The sequence below is a fragment of the Aythya ferina genome (genome assembly GCF_964211825.1).
Source record: "Aythya ferina genome assembly, chromosome: 24".
NCBI lineage: Eukaryota > Metazoa > Chordata > Aves > Anseriformes > Anatidae > Aythya > Aythya ferina.
This window is the reverse complement of record NC_140322.1, coordinates 6,966,870-6,984,779: the sequence shown is the minus strand read 5'-3', so window position 1 is coordinate 6,984,779 and position 17,910 is coordinate 6,966,870. Positions and strand designations below refer to the sequence as shown.

The 17,910-nt window shown below is 50.2% G+C and overlaps 3 protein-coding genes and 1 long non-coding RNA gene across 6 annotated transcripts; 2 read left to right on the top strand and 2 right to left on the bottom strand.

Moving 5' to 3' along the window:
• Nucleotides 1–413: 413 nt before the first annotated feature.
• Nucleotides 414–3,743, bottom strand: XKR8 (XK related 8). Its single transcript, XM_084496931.1, has 3 exons — nt 3,445–3,743; nt 2,388–2,584; nt 414–1,508 (listed from the first exon to the last, which is right to left on the bottom strand). Exons 1-3 carry the CDS (start codon nt 3,735–3,737, stop codon nt 769–771), a joined length of 1,230 nt encoding a protein of 409 aa, XP_084353057.1. The 5' UTR covers nt 3,738–3,743; the 3' UTR covers nt 414–768.
• Nucleotides 3,744–4,126: 383 nt separating this feature from the next.
• On the top strand, nt 4,127–5,128 carry LOC311423212. The gene is made up of 2 exons (XR_014685606.1): nt 4,127–4,500; nt 4,665–5,128. It is a non-coding gene; the product is annotated as an uncharacterized lncRNA (long non-coding RNA).
• A 413-nt stretch (nt 5,129–5,541) lies between these two features.
• Nucleotides 5,542–11,605, bottom strand: SMPDL3B (sphingomyelin phosphodiesterase acid like 3B). Of its 2 annotated transcripts, none has more exons than XM_084496911.1 (7): nt 11,216–11,605; nt 9,685–9,782; nt 8,988–9,131; nt 8,224–8,396; nt 7,896–8,076; nt 7,180–7,313; nt 5,542–6,062 (listed from the first exon to the last, which is right to left on the bottom strand). In XM_084496911.1, exons 1-7 carry the CDS (start codon nt 11,527–11,529, stop codon nt 5,682–5,684), a joined length of 1,425 nt encoding a protein of 474 aa, XP_084353037.1. In that variant the 5' UTR covers nt 11,530–11,605; the 3' UTR covers nt 5,542–5,681. The 2 variants fall into 2 exon arrangements, with proteins under 2 accessions (XP_084353037.1, XP_084353038.1); XM_084496912.1 differs by lacking the exon at nt 11,216–11,605 and adding an exon at nt 10,998–11,139.
• Nucleotides 11,606–11,764: 159 nt separating this feature from the next.
• RPA2 (replication protein A2) lies at nt 11,765–16,464 on the top strand. 2 transcript variants are annotated; one of them, XM_084496919.1, is made up of 9 exons: nt 11,765–11,897; nt 12,027–12,121; nt 12,217–12,318; nt 12,433–12,546; nt 13,531–13,605; nt 14,238–14,351; nt 14,675–14,785; nt 14,960–15,060; nt 15,837–16,464. In XM_084496919.1, the coding sequence occupies exons 1-8, from the start codon at nt 11,882–11,884 to the stop codon at nt 15,056–15,058; spliced, it is 726 nt and encodes a 241-aa protein (XP_084353045.1). In that variant the 5' UTR covers nt 11,765–11,881; the 3' UTR covers nt 15,059–15,060; nt 15,837–16,464. The 2 variants fall into 2 exon arrangements, with proteins under 2 accessions (XP_084353045.1, XP_084353044.1); XM_084496918.1 differs by having other exon boundaries at nt 11,768–11,897; nt 14,960–15,054; nt 15,829–16,464.
• Nucleotides 16,465–17,910: the final 1,446 nt, after the last annotated feature.

Below are 17,910 nucleotides of genomic sequence, written 5' to 3'. Positions count from 1 at the left end.
TGAAGGGGCAGTGTGAGCAGGGCCCTGTGTGAAAGTGCTCTCACGTTTTCAGAGTGGTGAAGCTACTGCTCACATGACTCCTCCCCCTTGCCCTGCATCCCACCCCAGGACCCCTATAACACCCTACAGAGGTGCAGGCACCCTACAACCGCTGCCCTCCCAAGGCAGCCACTCTCCCAGGTGGGTGCCAGGCTGCAGAGAGCCCTCACGTTCTTCTCTGCCCCTCTCAGCAGGGCTCTGAGTGACATCTCGGTACTGGGCAATTTTTGACCTTAACAGCAATACACCAGAAGTGGGAAAACACACCACAAACACCCCACAGCTGCTGCCAAGGAAAATGAGCTCTCTACTACCAGCAGCCACATCCATGAGGAGCAACCCTGGCAGCAGGCACTAAGAGAGGCACAGACAAAGAGGATGAACAGTTGTTTTGTTTGTTTTTTTGAAAAGCCTAATAATAAATAATGAGAAAGGTTGACACAACAGTGCATTCACAATGTACTGGCCTCCGCCCCGAGCACTGTGGCTTTCCTCCAGTGAAGCAGTGGGAGCCCTGCTTTGTGCCGTGGGACTGGCCAGGCACTCGCAGGATCTCCCCAGTTTTCTGCCCAGCCCCTCCAGCATCCTGGATGTAGCACCAAGCTGTCCAAAACAGGAGTCTGAGGCACACAGAGGAATAACCGAGAGAACTAGCAAACTTATCTCCCCAGCAAGTCAGACCACTTTGAGGAGGCAGGATTGCTTCCTGAGGAGCTGGAGGACCCGGCCTCAGACAGCAGCGTCAGCAGCAGCAGCCCCGTTCAGCAAATGCTGCTCTGCCAGGACAGGTACCACGAACTGGTGCTGGGCCAGGCACTGCATCCTCCTGTTCACAAGGTCCGGCTCCAAGACAGTCCGAAACTCCAGCCCATCGGTCCTCCTGTTGGCATCTACCTCATCATAGCTGCCCTGCTGCTGTGCTCGTGCGCTGGGGTGCAGCCACTTGTAGTAGCTGACTCTCAGCAGCAGCCCCAGAAGATAGCAGGGCAGGGCAGCAGAGACCACCGGGATGAGGTAGAAGTGCTCGTCCAAAGGGGAGCGGCACAAGAGCCAGGACAGGGCCAGCAGCGTGCTGTCCACCAGGATGAAGCCATGATAGATGATGCTGCGGTACAGTGTCCTCCCTGGAGCCACGTTGAACCAGCTGAAGTACAGGATCACAGCCACAATGGCCCGGTAGAGCTGCTCGGGGCCAGGTGACTCCATGAAGTCCGTGCCCTGCAAGCTGACCCAGAGGAACATCGCCAGCCACACGAGCAGGAAGTGAATAGCGACGCCGTAGGGCCACAGCAGGGCAAAGAGGGCGACCACGAGGATGCGGGGGCAGGTGAGGGAGAGGTTCCACAGGAAATAGACAACTGAGGAGCCCAGGCTCAGCTCATACTTGTCCTGCAAGAAGGAGCGCAGGGACTGGTGATAGTCCAGCAGAGACCAGGTCACACACAGGAAGGCAGTGCAGATCCCCAGTCCTGCAAACACAGCAGCAGAGATGCAAAGGGCAGACAGAGCTGGGATTGGCCCTGCTCCAAATATCACTCTGCCAGACATTGCTAAAACGTGCATCCCACCAGCATGCAAAGCTGCAGCTTTGTGGAGTCAGAGCATCAGCATCTCTTTTTCTTCTTTTGCCTCCCTGGCTTCCTGCCCTCCGCAAGGAGCAGGCTGGTGCTGCTCCTGGAGGACTTCTCCCTTGCCTAAGCCTGGCGGCTGGACCAGGAAATGGGGAAGCGGCAACAGGACCAAAGAGCTCTGCAGAGCCCACTTCCCCAGCCAGGGAAACCCCCAGCCCACAATGGCAGGAGAAGAGCTCTGCCTCCATAGAGCCAGGACATGATTCAGCTCCCTGCTTCTTCACAGGGATACTTAGGGGGCTCATCCCCTTTCTGAGATGGGTACCAAAGCACCTCCTCCGTGGGCTCTGCTCCACTCTCCACACGTGTCCCCAAAAGCACCTCCCTGCTCCCCAGCATGCTCCTGACTGCTCTCCTGACCCTTGGGCCCTGGCCAAGGGCAACTGTGCTATACAGGACCACAAGGTGAGGTAGGTGCAGGGGGGTGCACTTCAGGCACAGCCTAGGAGACGCAGGAGAAGGATCACAAAGGTCCCCCAGGTCCCTCTCCAGGCCCAGCATAGGCCAGTGGGCCACACAGGCCCGAGTCCACCCTCCTGCATGTTCTGTCAAGGAAGCAACGGATGTGAGACATGAATGGCTGGAGAACCACAAGCAGATGCAGAAGAACAGCATCCTGCTCGGTCCTACAGCCTGCAGACATCCTACCAGGTCCCTTCTGCGCTTCAAGCTCAAGCCTGCAGCCTCAAAACCTCTCCCCAGTTTCAGCCCCCTCACCCTGGGATGGCTCTGCCTTGTTTGTCCGCAGGATAACGTAGAGGAGCAGGGTGAGCTGCGGGGTGTTCTCCAGGAAGGTCTCAAAGAGGCGTAGCATGCTGATGTCATGGGAGAAAAAGGCCAGGCGGTTCTGCTCCTCCTCCGATGCTGCCTTTGCCCAGCACACCTTCCAGCCCAGCTTCAGAGCGTGGAGACACCTGCACGGGGCCACAGCTGTGGTGAAGAGCTGCATGGGGCCAGCTGCAGATGCCTCTGCAGCAGCGTGCCCATTGACAACCATGCACTGCCCTGGTGGGACACGTGGCACCAGCAAGTCCGAGCCTGGAGCTGCTGCTCACTTCAACTTGGTCTGAAGCAATTCCCTTCCCCATGACAGAGGTACACGAGCAAGGTGCCAGCCCCCACCAGAAGGGTCCCGCAGTAACTGCCCCATGCCCCCTGCACAGCTTCCAGGTCTTTAATGTACAAGAGCTTCTCTGCCCCTGACATCTGCTGCTTGTGCATCAGGAAAAAGAAAACAGAGGCACAGAGCAGTGCGTGTCCTCCCCTCCGACTTAACCACTGATTTCTGCGGAGGATGTTCAGCAAGCAGCCGGGTCATCTCCTTCAGTGGGGAGGCAAGGAACACCATGGCCATGCTGCCCCCTGAAAAAAGGAGGGAGCAGAAGCCAAGAGAGGATCTGTGCTCTGCTCCACTGTTTCGAGAGCTGATCTTCGCTCCTGGGAACAGAGATGGACGCAGGCACAATATTTGCTGTAAAAAAACGAGGCATCGTCCAGTCTCGACGCTTCTGCTCGCTGTCGCTGGTTGCCACGCCACGAAGGGCCGGCACCCAGGGGCAAGGAGAAGCCGGGCGGGCGGAGGGGTGACGACCGGCCCTGCCTCGGGACCGAAAGCGCAGGAGCCCGCGGGGCCGAGTCCGGGCCCGTCCCGCCCAAGGCGGCCGCGGCTGTGCCGGGCGGGGCCCGGTCCCACCCCGGGGCCGGGGCCGGGGCCGGGGGCAGCCGGCGTGGCCGCGGAGGGAGCAGAAAGCGGGGCCGTTCCCCCGGGCCGTACCTGTAGAAGAAGCCGAGCTGGAGGAGGTGCAGGGCGGCGAGCAGGCAGCGGGGCAGCTCGGGGCGCAGCGCGGCCGGGTCGGAGCGGAACCAGAGCCAGCTGCAGGCCTGGGTGGCGGCCGAGGCGGCGGCCAGCAGCGCCAGCCCCAGCGCGGCCCAGCTGGGGTGCCCGGCCCGCACGTACCCCGCCGCCACCCAGGCGTCCGCGCACACGTCCAGCGCCGCCGCCGCCGCCCCCGCCGCCGCCAGCAGTAGCTGCAGCGGCCCGAACCGCGGCGGACCCCGCGCCGCCATCCCCGGGGCCGCCACCTCCCGGCCCGGCCCGGCCCTCCCGGCAGCGCCGCCCCCCGGCCCCGCTCCCCGCCCGGCAGCCTCGAGCCCGGCCCCTGAGGCCCAGGGGCCCGCCCTCAGAGGCGGCTCCTCGGCTCTGCTGCTCCCCCCCCGTGACAAAGAAGCGCAGCCTTGGCGGTGCTGGGCGGCACGTTTTTGTTTCCCCATGAACTTTTTAGTCCTTCCCCCCACTTAGTCCGTACGCAGCAGCTGATTTACAGTAGGCTTGTCACTGGGACCCTGTCACGTCCCAGCACAACTTGCCCCGAGCACGCCCCAGGGCACCTGTTCTCTGCACCCCACCCAGCCCGGCCCCGCAGGCACTGCTGCCTCCCCGCGCTGCGGCCCCGGCCGCTTTCCCCCTACCACCCCTCCCAGCCCACTTCAGGAAGCTGCAAAACAGATCATGGGACAGACAGAAATCAGAGCAGTGGGTCTGAAGTACTGACACTTGCAATCCTGATGCAAACAGTAAGATGATTTTCAGGACACAGCAAAACCTAGAAATGCTCGCAGTCCGCTAGCATTCCCTTTCAGGTCCTGCAGGGCAGATGCTCACAGAGGGCCTGGGCCATTACAAGGACTCCAACACCAAACCAGCTGTCCCAGGACTGGCTGGAAGTGACCATCCCGACAGTCTGATAGAGCAGACATCTGCATCCCTCCATCCTTGGCACCTGTATGTGCTGTGACACTGGTCCTGTATACACTCCTGAGCTGTACCGGGGTAAATACCAACTTCTGCCAAGCTGCAGCTTTGCAGAAGGCCGTTCCTCCTGTGTCCTTGTTTCTGTTCCACTGCCACTTCTCTTATGGGCCTGACACCACACCCACATGCCTAACCTACACAGCTCAGCTCACAGGTGACTGGTTTCATCCTTCCTTTTGCAGCTCTTTCCATTCTTCGAACCTCCTCCAGCAAAATGGTTTGCAGGTACCATGCAGACAGCCTGCAAGAGTAGCCTAGGACTGCACTGATACAGCAGGATGCTCAGTCCATATACAGCACCCTACTGCCTTACAAGCAACACCCTACTGCCTTACAAGCTCCTGCTCACCGCAGACCCCTGGAATCTGCATTTTACAGAGTATTTCTTCACTGGCTCATCCACTTGTACCTGGAGGGTACAGAATTACTTTGTATTTGTTCCCTTGTGGTTCTTACGGAAGCTGAGCAAAGCCCAAAGCGGGCAAATTACCAAATCATTAAGTCTCTCTTAACAGCGAAGTAGTCTATGTCAGTTTGCAATGCCCAGCTTTGCAAAAAGTTAGAAAATAAGTGTATGAGAGTTATCAGAACACAGAAGGTACTTGGAAAAAAATAAAAATAAAATCAAGCTTATATTGGAACCATATCTTGGACACTGACATGTGAATGTCATGGCCTAAACTTTTTTGAAATTCATACACTGTAAAAGGAAGCACTAACCCCACCTGGCTTTGCTCACAAACCAGAGGGAAAGCTGCTGCTGTACAAGGCCACCAAAACTTTTCAGGCCACCTTTTCTGCCATCTTTTCAGCAGAGGAGTGTGTGCCAAAATGAAGAATTCAGCTGGCAGCAGGCTCCTCAGGAGCATGTGGCAGCTCACAGTTCTCATACATTCAGAAGGCAAGTTAAACTTCATGGGGAGGCCTGGACTTCATCTGATTTCTGCAACTACCTCAGAAGTCGCAGTGGAAGGAAGACAAACTCTCTGATGCATGTCAGTCTGGCACAAAAAGGCAACACAGCAATCACTGATACATAGAGCCTTTCTAGAAGCGGTCTAATCGACATCGTAGAACTTTTATTAAAAGATGCTGATTTTGTCTTAGTTTCCAAATAAGTTCTCAATTCCAAAAGCATTCACGATTGCTAATTCACTGTGAATCACTGTGAAACTGTCCTCTCCTCATTCATTCTTGATCTAACTCATGAGACTGCTTGCTGGGGACTGAAGAGCCCCTAAGAGCAAGCAGAGTAATAAAAGGCAAACACTGGTGATGGCAGTAGTAGAGCTGTTGGCTTTAACGCACTCATTGTATCTCATAAAATCGATTTCTCTGATGGCACAAACATGGTCAACACGGCAGTCCTCCCCACACAGGTCGAGGTCATATTTGACAGAATTAAACTCATAATATTGCTGTAGGTACTTTGCATCCTTCGATATCCTCTCTAGCACTGTCTGCATGGAGTGTGCAGAGCCATCTGGGATTTGGAAGGCTTTCGTCAGCCTATACTCTTCCTCCCATATTGGGCCCATCATATTGGCATGTGTTAAGTTCAAGTAGTAAGTCACCATATCCTGCAGAGTGAGAAAAACCGAACAAAGACAAATCAGGAGAGGATCAGCCCTTGAGTGAAATGTTTGCCTAGGATGCTATCAGCCCCTTCTCCCAGATGCCAGTGCGTAACAGAGTGAAGCATATTCACAGATTGGCAGCAAGTAACACATCTCCCAGCCCAATGAGGGGCGAGCCATCTCCCAGCAGGGGCTTTCTATCAACATGTGAACCTGGGGATAGATGATGCAGGTGAGAGCCTCCAGAACACACCACAAAAGCAGCATTATCCCATTCACTATTTCATAAGGAATGAAGGCATGGCTTTTCTTTGTCTGATTTTTATTTCCAAATATCAGGAATATTGTGCCTGGCCTACTTTAAAATCACTCTGGTATATATCTTCAACACAGTTCACTGGCAGAGCTGAGGCCTGGAGTAGTGTAACTTACTGAATTAAATTATTTTCTCAAACATGAGCAATGTAAAGAATAAAGTTTTTCAAAAGTTCTGTTCTCAGTCTCTTGCCCTTTTTCTCTCAGCTTCACTAGCTCCCTTGCCTTATGCAGTGTATTTTAGGACAGACAAGAATAAATTTCTTATCCTATCCAGAGCTGCTTTAACCCATTGCAAAGAAAGGCACAAAACACCATTCACAAGTAAGAGACAAATCAAACAGAAGCAGACCCTGCAATTCACCTGAATTCAGATTCCATTATAAATGAATCAATTCAGCAGTTAGGAGGGACCCAAATAAGCTTCTAGACAGTTCATATTTTTTCGAGGGGGGTCAACACATCTGTCAGTTCCCAAAGAGAAGTCCTGTGATCCATATTGCTTGCATGGTAAAGCAAGCATCAAAGGAGACTAACTAAAGACACAAAGAACATAGCAAAGTCTGTCCTGTGCTGGTCTGGACTGCATTCCAGCAGGAGGCCTGAACCAGCTGAATGTGGCCACTTTGCCTTCACTCACTGACGCTCTTACTAAAACTTTGTGCTAGCTACAAGACTGAAGTATCTGGTTAGAGGTTGTCTCTGGCAAAGCCTCTTCTATTCTGTAGTTCTGCCTGTTTAAACCACAGAGAGGAATTAAAACACCCTTCTAAACTGCAGTGCAAAGTACAAAGGGATCACCTACCTGTACTTGAAGTGTGTCAGGATCATAGTCAATCACCCGGATCCCAGGGTTGTTGGCTCCATTGTTCACTCCAGGTAATGTTGTTTTCCAGGGAGTCACTCCAGGGGCCAAGAACATGACATTGATTGGAGAACCTTAATGAAAAGGCAAAACAAACCATGAATCTGAGACCCCAGCTTGTATCAGACACTGCCCAGACTACAGCGAGCATCTCAGGAACAGATCACCCTGCAAACAGCTTTGTCACCAGCCTTAGTTCCAACAGTGCATGCCTGAAGTGTGTGCATGTTGAACAGCATGAGAAATTGAACATGGGACTGCTGCAACTAAGAAGAGGCTTTCCACAGCTGTAGAAGACCCTTATGGTGAGGGGTGCACAAGAAAACCACACTCAAAGGCCACCCAGAGCACTACCAACAAACACAATGCAAAGGTTCATAATTGCTCCCTTACATCTCAGCTAATGTCCAAAGCCCATCAATATGGAGTAAGATCAGCAGCGTGGCATCAACAGAAAACTACAGAATTTGAGGGGAAACAGGGAGGAGAGCAGGAGATACAGGTTGGGGGTAAGGATCATGGCCATTGTTGTGTTTTGTTGACCGAAGCATTTTACAAAATTTTTTAGAAAGTAAGATAAAAACAAGCTTCTTCTGGCTTCCCAGCTGTATTTGGCTAGCAGTCACTGAAAAGATGTGGGTGACCAGAACCAGTACCTGTATCACTGTAAAACATCCGAAAGCTGTCTGTGTGATGGTGTCCAAAAAACTGGGCAGCAATCACTCCGTGGTGCTTCTGCACAATTTTCAAGTATCGTTTATTAAAATCACTCTGGAACCAGGGCTTGCCTCGTTTCTTCTCAAAGAAACCAGGAGGGATGTGCCCCACAATGTAGACCTACAAAAGTGAACAGACACACTGAACACAGAGCCCATACTTCCTACAGAGCACTGGCTGGCAGTGACTGAACAGAGGGGAGCATCAGGGGCAAGAAGAGCTTCCATGCTGGGAGAAGCCCTCTGCGAAGTTTGTTTATTTTAATACCATTTCTTCTGCTTTAGAGGCATTGGTCAGCGTTTCTTCCAGCCACTGAAACTGCCCTCCAGGATCTTCCTCGCCAGCTGTCTCATTATTCTGATCATAGTACAGATTGGTATTGAGAACAATCATTTGCCCCCTTGTATTTGGGCTGGGCAGCTTCTCACTGTAGAATGCTCCTGCAAAATGCAACCATCAGGGGAGGAGCTGGAGGTCTGGTCCAGTTGGTTATCATGACCCCAGATCCCTGTGTTTCCACCTCTCTCAGCTCTCTTTCTCAACAGCCACAGCAGAATCACTGGACAAGGCACCAACAGTGCTCTGACCAGTCCAAGCTGTGTACTTGGTGCAACTCTTCCCTATGCATCTCTTGCCCCTCTTAGGCCTCTCAAGAGGAAGGTAGATGCTGCACAAGGACAATGTGCAGGAGCAGGAGCTGGGCAGCTGTAGAGAGCCACAGTGTTGGCCTGTACCAGTAGCTTTCTTTGAACACACTTCCTCCCCTTTACCCCCCACCAAAGCTTACCACTGTGCATCCTCTGCAGGGATACTTGCCAGTAACTCAAAGAAAGCAGGAGAGATTAAAGAATAAAGAAATTTATTTTCTTACATGCAGGAGAACTCAGTGCTAGAAATCAGCATTAAATTGTACCCTTTCACTGAAAATACTGTTGCTCTGAGTGTTAAAAGAAGGAAAGATGACTTGTGGTATTCTCTGAACCAGCCCCAGTTCTCCAGAGTGCTGCCAATACAAGCCAGTGGTGCTATACCTGCTCTGAACAGTGGAATAGAAGCTTCATTCAACCAGGGACGCCACATTTCAGCTGTTTGGTTGTAGATCCTGTGCCCCTTTCCTGGGAACTGATTCTTGGGGTGGAAGTCGTGATTGCCCATAGCCGCATAGACTTTAGTATCTAGAGACAGAGAAAAGGAGGCACAGAGAAGTCCATGCTTGTTTCAGAGTTCATCCTCATCAAAACTCTTCAATGCACTTGCAGACTCAGAAAGAATAGCATGGCTTGAGAGCTTTATAAGAGCATTATCACCCACACCTCATACACATGGTTGCATTGACGGGATCCAATGTTGCAGAGACAATCCCTACTTGGAGCAAGCTACCCAAAGACATGGCTTTACAGATGAATCAATGAGCTCTCACCATTAGTAACACTCCTTCCCCCACTGTCGAGACAGATAAAATAAAAAGAATTTTTGCAAGCTTTTTTGTCTTAATGAGTGATTACAGAAACTTTTTTTTCCCCTCTCTTCTGTGTTAACCAGAATGCATCAGGTGCCTCAATTCAAACATGCCTCACTCCATAGAGCAACTAACCAAAGGACAAAGGAGTCTTATTGCCCACAGCCTTTCTGGGCCCTCCCCCTTCCCTATTCTGTCATTGCTCCACACCGGTTAGTACTTCTCATGAAACTGTACTTCTCTCCCCTTCTCTTTCCCTCAAGTCCTACCTGGAAATACCTGTTTTATCAGAGAGGTCAGATTTTCAATTATGTGCAGAACCTTTTCTTCTCCAAGACTCTCGTTGGGGACATGAGGAGTATCATCTCTGAAAAAAACAGAAACAGCATGGTCAATGCCTTTGTCTAGCAAGACATATGCTTAAAGTGATGAGCAAGGCAGAGAACTTGCACTTGTGCCCTCTGTTTTCTTTTTAGAAGATAAAGCTGGAGGTTTTTGAGGGTAGGAATTGGCACTATGCTCTCTGGCCACAGCACTGAAGGAGTTTCAGGGAATCACTCAAAGTGAAAACTTGCTCCACTTTATTATACCTTGAAAAAACTGTACACAAGCATAAGAAATGGAGGCTCACCCTACTTCAGAACATTTAATAGATGCTACAGCTGATCAGAGATCATAAAAGAGAAAGCATTTTGCAATCTCAGGGCAAAATTTGATCAGCAATAGGGAAACAAGCCTGTTTGTACTCAAGATAACAGCAGGATAACAACTCTTTCAGTAAAAATGAAAGAAATGGATGCCTTCATTAATGCAGCAATCATTGAGATCTGGCAGACGCACACTCCAGTAGTTTCACTAATACGCTTATGGCATTTGCAGATGATGCTGGGCTATCAAGGACTACAAGCCAGCCCATCAGAGAGGAAGATCAAAACTCAAAACAATGTCAAAGAACTGGGGGAAAATTACTCTTATTTGATTTTTGCTTTTGAAGTATAAAGACCAATGACATAACTATTTCTGAGTAGGAACAGTCTTCCACACTATATAAAGCAGGAACAATGAATTCAGCAACTGCGCTGTAAATCAGGACAGTCTGAAGAAATGCCACAAGCTGTTTTCCAGCCTCCTTCTCCTAATGCCTCTAACAGGCAGGGTTTTGGGCACCAACACAAACAGCACATCCCATACCTGCAAGTTTTTCAGGTATTCACGCTCTGTGTGAAGTCAGCCAGAGCTGGCAACAATTTAAAGGAAAAGAAAGGCATGGTGAATCGCAACACCTCCCCTTCATTTATTTCGTTTCTCACTCATGGGTCTGTCGGAAGCACAGCTCTCATCGAGAGGCCTTCTCACAGCCACACTCTCTCCCCCAGCTTCGCTCAGCTCTTCTCCAAGCCTCTGTTTTACACCATAAGACAAGTCCAGACCTCACCTCTCCAAAACGGTTACCACACAGGCAGCCCCACGTTTGCCAAAAATCCCTTCCCGCCCGGCTCCCCGGTCTCTCCTCAAGGCTCCCATCCGAGCCCTGGCGACCCTCGGAGAAGGCGGGATCAAGCCACAACCCGAGAGCACGCACACCCACAGCACCGGCCCCGACAATTCCTCCAGCATCTGCCGGCCTCCCCTCGCAGCCGAAGCTCCCTACAGACGCGGACACGAGCGGTCGGCTGCCGCGGTCTCAGAGAAGCGAGAGAACCGCCGAGGCGGCGAGCCCAAGGAGCCCGTGGCGCACGGTTCCCACCTGCCGGCCGCTGCCAGCGGGCAGGAAAGGCGGCCGCGGCGCCCGGCCCTCACCCGGTCCACAGGATGAAGTCCGGCCGCCGCAGGAGGCGGCGCATGGCGAAGACGGAGGAGTTGAGCAGGCTCCAGGGCGCGTCGCACAGGTAGCTGCCCCACGGCCCCGCGCCCGGCCCGGCCTGCGAGCCCCCCGACGGGCAGCCCCGCCCGGCCGCCGCCGCCGCCTCGTACTCGGGGTCCCAGTGCAGGTCCGTGACGTGCCAGAAGCGCCCCGCCGCCGCTCGGGGCCGCCGGACGGGCAGCGGGACGCGCTCCCTCCGCTCACCTGCCAGGGCCAGCGGCCACAGCAGGAGGAGCACGGCCGCCTTCATGCCGGCCAGCGGCTGCCGTGCCCTGCCGAGCCGAGCCGAGCCAAGGCGTGCCTTGCCTTGCCTTGCCTTGCCTTGACCTGCCCTGCCCTGCCCCGCCCCGCCCCGCCCCGCCCCGCCCCGTTCGCCCCCTCGCAGCGCCGCGAACCTCGGCGCGGCCGGGCAGCGCCAGTACTCAACGTGGCGCTGCCAGCCTCCCTGCGGCCTCCCTGCGGCCCCATTGGGAAGAGCCGGAAGAAGGCAGATTACGATTGGCTGCCGGCCGACGCAGCGGGCCCACGGATTGGGCGCGAGGAGGGGCGGTGCGCGCGGGCTGGCGGGCAGCCGCCATCCGAGCGCTGCCGCCGCCGCCGCCATGTGGAGCGGGCACGGTGCGGGCTGGGCCCGGCGGGCGGCCTGGGGCCGGGCGGGGGCGGGGGGCGCCCGGGGCCGCCGCCCCTCGTGGCGCTAGCGGAGGGCGCGGCGCCGCCGCCTGACGGGCTCTCCCCTTCCCTCCCCAGGTAACTTCGACGGCGGCTACGGGCCCGCGGGCGGCTACGCGCAGTCCCCGGGAGGCTTCAGCTCGCCCACCGGCACCCAGGCGGAGAAGAAGCAGGTAGGCGGGCGGCGGGGCGGCCGGTGCCCGGAGCGCTGGGCCGCGGCGGGCGGGCGCTGCCCGGAGTCGCTGACGGCGCCGCCCTCCCCTCGCAGCGCGCCCGCTCGCAGAACATCGTGCCCTGCACCGTGTCGCAGCTGCTGGCGGCCGAGCAGGTCGAGGAGACCTTCAGGATCCGGGACGTGGAGATCTCGCAGGTGGGCGTCGGGGGTGGCCCTCGAGGAGACCGGCGAGGCCCGGCGGGGAGGCTGTGAGTAGGAGCGCGCTCGCCTCGGGCCTTCCCCGGCTGACTCGGCCTTCCTCAAACGCAGGTCACCATCATGGGGATAATTCGGCACGCTGAGAAAGCGCCGACGAACATCCTGTACAAAGTGGACGACATGACGGCAGCGCCGATGGATGTTAGGCAGTGGGTCGATACTGATGTAAGCACCAGATTTGGTACTGAGGCTGCGATGTGGAATGCGCTTAGAATCTATGGAGAGAATAGTTTTCCAAACAAACAAAAAGAAATAGCTGTTTAGAAAAGTATTTTGGGAATAACATGCTTCTGAAAGCCAAGAAAGATGTTGCTGTAATAGAGATCGCTGGTGTTCTGCATGATTGTTCTCCTGTTTTGTAATTCGTACGTGGTTCTACAATGAATCTCTTCAGATAATTTTTTTAGAGTTTCACTGCTGAAGCTCAACCATTGCTGTACTGAGAGATGCATGCTCAGTACTTCTGCATAAGAAATACAGAACCAGAGAGTGAAAGAGATTCTGTATGTGACTGTGATTAAGACATGTATCAGTGCACATTGTGTCGTCTTCCTATGCATGATTCCTGAAATGCTGCTAGTTTTCACTGGAGTTTCATGCAGATATAGCAAGCCTTTAAATCTAAATGCATTTTCAAGTTGCAAAAGCACTGATGTGTGGAAGTAAAGAAAAAGCTGTTGCTCTTCCTGCCATATTTTTTCCAAATATGAGGACATGCTGTGGTTCAATCCAGGGTCCCAGCTGGATCCTCAAGATTATAGGTCCCTTCCAAGTGCATGAATGCAGTCTCTCATCTATGTTTTAGTTGCCTGTAATGTTGGAAAAGGCAATTTTCCATACTACCTTTCTTGGTAGTATGGAAATGCATTTTCAAGTGAACAGCAGAGTTCCATTGAACAGCTCTGTAAGAGTAATTAAGCAGACGTTGTCTAACTGCATGTTTAACATAAGTTCAATTTTATGTTATCAATAAGTTCTATTTTTCATTTACAGTTATATTTACCTAACTGCTCTAAATGGTCATAGGAACAGATATGATTTGTGTTTGCTTGAGACTTTACATCTCCTTTCTCAAGTCATTGATTGTGATAATTGAGAAATGGAAACGTGAATAGCAAAACCTTGCTTTCTCCTTTTCCTCTCTGTAAGGAGGCAGGTGGCGAGAATATCGTGGTACCTCCAGGAACTTATGTAAAAGTAGCTGGTCATCTTCGGTCCTTCCAGGTGAGGTCATATATTACTCCTCAAGTAATGAGGCAGGAGCAGTGGCTTGAAGGATTGGTGGATCCGACAAAGTGTTAATAGGCTCCCTTTAAAATATCCAGTTATTTGTGATCTTTGATTATATTTTTCTGTGGAAAAATCCTTGAATGTTTTTGCCTGTGCTGTATGAATCACTCGTTACTAAATCAAAAGGGTGGAAGAAGCATTTAAAATGTCACTGTTTATCAGTAAATTATTTTCAGTGGAAAAGAGTACTGGCCACCAGGTTATTGGATGCTTGCCCTGTTGAGCTTAGACCATGATCTGGATAATGGGGATGCTTCCTGCAGCATATTATGTAGCAGGGTTGTGTCATAATAGTCACCCTTTAAATAATGCTGCATGTGTTAAAGCAAAGTGCAGTTAGTTACTAGCCATTTAAAAAAGAAGCTGTCTTGTCCTGCACTGCTTTGCATGATCACGTATGAAAACTTAAGTCCAAAAACTTTGCTTGTTACGTGCAGAAAAACTCCCTACCTACCACTGTCCCTGTTCCTGGCTGGAATGATTAAAGACATTCTGCTAAAGCTGTCTTGTTAATTGACTTGTACTGTACTTGTTTTTTCTATTTTTATTTTTTTAATCTCTGAAAGAATAAGAAAAGCTTGGTGGCATTTAAGATCATGCCTCTGGAAAACATGAATGAGTTCACCACGCACATCCTAGAGATTGTTAATGCACATATGATCCTCAGAAAAAATCTTACGGTATGTACTTCAAGATCATGATTCCATGCTAGCCGTTACTGGATTATTGTTTATCTCTCAAAGAGAGTGAACTCTTGGCTCATTGGGGAAATTGTATACAAGTTGTGGAGATGGAAATTCTGAAATTGTTGAAGAGCTACAGTGAGGGTGTAACAGGAGTTCTGGCTTCCCTGGAGAGACATTGTGTTGTAGTCAATTCCCATTGGTTTCTTTTGGAAATCTGCTTTTAATTACTGTCTCTCTGATATGTAACACTGAGTCTTTCATGCCCTGAGTTTACAGCAGCCTGTGTAACCACAGTTCTTCTACTCTTTTAATTGCAGGCAGCATCAAGAGCGCCTCAGTCATTTACCTCTGCTGGGATAGGTGACATGGGGGGCTATGGTGGAGGTGGCAGTCTGCCGGTGAATGGACTCACAGCACATCAGAGTCAGGTGGGTGCAAGCAGGTTCTCCAGAGACAGCTGTTGCAGTGGATGCTGCTGCAGAGTGATGTAGGATAAAGCAGTGATTATTCTTTGAAGACTGGTAATTCTTCCTTGACCTTGCTATCTAATGCAGATAGAGAAGCTTAGCTGTGTGCTAATGGTGTAGTTCATGTTATTCCAGGTGCTGAACCTGATTAAAAACTGCCCTGTCCCAGAAGGTATGAGTCTTCAAGAGCTGAAACTTCAGCTCCCCAATGTCAGCATGTCAACGATCAAGTAAGTGTGTAGAAACAAAGGATGTGCTTGAAATATGGGTAGAGACTGATAAAAGGAGACAAAGAAGAAAATAGTGGGCAAGGCTAGATCCCTACTTTGTTAGCAGGGCTGGTAATCTCATGTAGTAGTGAGCCTGAGCTTTTGAATTCTTCTGTGAAACGGTTTAGAACGAGACATGGTTTGTTGAAGTGATGATAAAAGTGCAACACTCTCTGTTTTCAAAACAAGCTGTTCAGTAGCTCAGTAGCAAAGCAATAGGTACCTGGGTGTGCTTCAGCAGTATTTTTACCTGTTCAAGGACTGGTTTTTCTCTCTCTACATCCCAAACAAAATTTTGGAATACAGTGGGGGATGGTGGTGTTTGGTTTTGTTTGTTTCCTTAGATGTTTCTTATGACTTCCTCCTGACACTGAGAAGAACAGTGAAATTTAAAGACAGTATTAATGTCTTATATTCCTGTGTCCTATACTGTTTGAACCAGAGCCATAGGTTCTGCTTTTATCTGGAAAAAAAAATGCTGAGAGTTGTGGCCTTCTCTGTTCTTAGAGACTAAGAATTGCTGGGGGATCATACTGACATAGCTTTCAAAATCTTTCTGTACCTACTAATTTGTGAAGCAGCTTTTTCAGTGCTAAAAAGATACAGTCACTGGGAGCATCCCTTGGAAGATGCTGGAAGGGAACAGTGGGAAAGGGGTGCTGTAGAAAGGAAATACCTGAGAGAAAAGTGTTGACGTGGACTGCTTAGCAATTGACTTTTTTTTTTTCTTCAAAGGCAAGCAGTTGAATTCCTTAGCAGTGAGGGACACATCTACTCCACTGTGGATGATGATCACTATAAGTCTACGGATGCTGAGTGAAGTTCTTTCCAGCTGGATTTGTTTTTAAGCAAATGCTTGTCTATGTTTCAAGTTAACCTGTCAAGCTTTGCAATGTGGAAGGTGATCTTTTCTCTTTCTAGCCTGTAACAGTCACAGTTATTCTGTGAGTGCCTACACGTTGGAACTCAAGGACAAGCAGAACATGTAGGAGGATTTTGTTGACTGGACTTGATTACTGTGCCGTGACCATGTGATGGAAGCATAAGCGAATATGGGAAAACTGAACTCAAAGCTTCAGAGCCTTCAGTTTGTTTTTGTCTCTTAGTAGAATGACTGTTAGAAAAAAAACTCTTTCTAATCTTGTTGTGGGCAGATTGACTTTTGCTCCTAGAGCTGTTTCTACTACCACACATTTCATTCCATTTAATTCACAAAGTGGGTAGCCAAGCTTAATATTCCACTGTGTACAGTAATCATGACTAGATTTGTAATTAGTTTAGTTTGTGCATTTAAATCTATATTTGTACTATGAGGTAATCTTATTACTGGAGCTTTTGAATTTTATATCCAATAAAAATTTAACTTGGCTAGTCTTGCATGCTTCTGTAGCTCTAGAGGCTTTTGTTCTTCCCTAAAGAAAGAAAACATAGGTGCTGATAAAACTTAGATGTGTGGGTAAAAGCATAGCCCATGCTTTCTGAGGATTTAGTCAACTATACTTATTTCTTTTAAAACTGGTTTAAATTTTCTTAACTTGGTAAGTTGGTTTAAAATGTCAAACTGATAAGAACATCTGGACATGAAAACATTAAATAATTCTACTACTGAAAGAAGAAACTACAAGTTGTATCAGTGTTCTAAATGGAGCCAGGATCATTTCTGCCACCAAAAGCACTTTAGCTGAAGCTGAAATTAGTTATATATCATGTAACAAGTTGTAGTGGGATTTGTTTGTTTAAGACATTACAGAGGAAAACACTGAGTTAGGAAGCAGCAATGTGGATAGTGGTGCTGCATCGCTGTGGAGTTAACAAATTTGCAACTCCTTTCTCTACAATCCTGTTTTGCTCAGAGAGGCAGCATGCTGTTGACAGCTGCTTCAGAATATCTGTTCTCATTCATGACGTACTTCCTGTTGTATAAAATGCAAAGCTGAAAACTACCTCCTGGGAATTGTTTTGCAATTGTCAATGGGAATGTTTGAGTAGTTAATAAATATTCAGAAGCATTGTTCACAATGAACCTGTAAAGAACATAGCTGGTCTCACAAAGAGGATGCAAGGTTTCTGTGGCAAATGTGTTTAGCATTGCTGACAAGCAGGACCTGGGATCTTTCAAGCTGAACGCTGATAAAACTGAAATGTGCTTGCTGCCCACCAGGTGGGAGCCTGGTTTGCTGCACTGTGTTGACCTGTCCTTTGAGAGCTGCTTGCTGCTTTCACCATAGTATGGGACCTCTTGGAGAATGCATGTGCAGTTGAGGGCTTGTGCTCCCTGCTTGTCAGCTGGCTTCCATGGGAGTTGCAAGCTATGGGTCTCAGTTCAGATTTTTTTTTATCTGAGAGGGATGATGTGACCTGGCTTTGGAAAAGCAGTTCTTCCCTTTCTGCCCATTTGTCACACTGGGACCTGCTACTGTTGTTAATGCTGTAGCAAAATCAATGTGTCCTGCGCAGGTTCAGATGGTGTCACACCTGTAGCCTGTGGTGTACTTTTTGGGGCTAAATCATACTATGGATGTGTAGCAAGTGAGACAGCTATAGAAACTAGCAGACCTAGAAGCCAGAAGTACTATAATTTCAATTTTGCAGGTGGTGTGCAGATTAGGAAGAAAATGATTATTTTTGGAAGTGAAGATGAGTGGAATTGCCTGCAGTAAAGGAAGTTGTAGGACTATATGAAATGCTTGTGAGTGGAGTGTTAAAATGTCTTCAGCTGTAGAGGGAGTTGAATTCTTTACCTAGGCCCCAGTTGGCTTTTTCTTCAAAGCATCAAAGGACATCTGCTTTTGTCTGGCAGGACAATTTGGTGTAGGG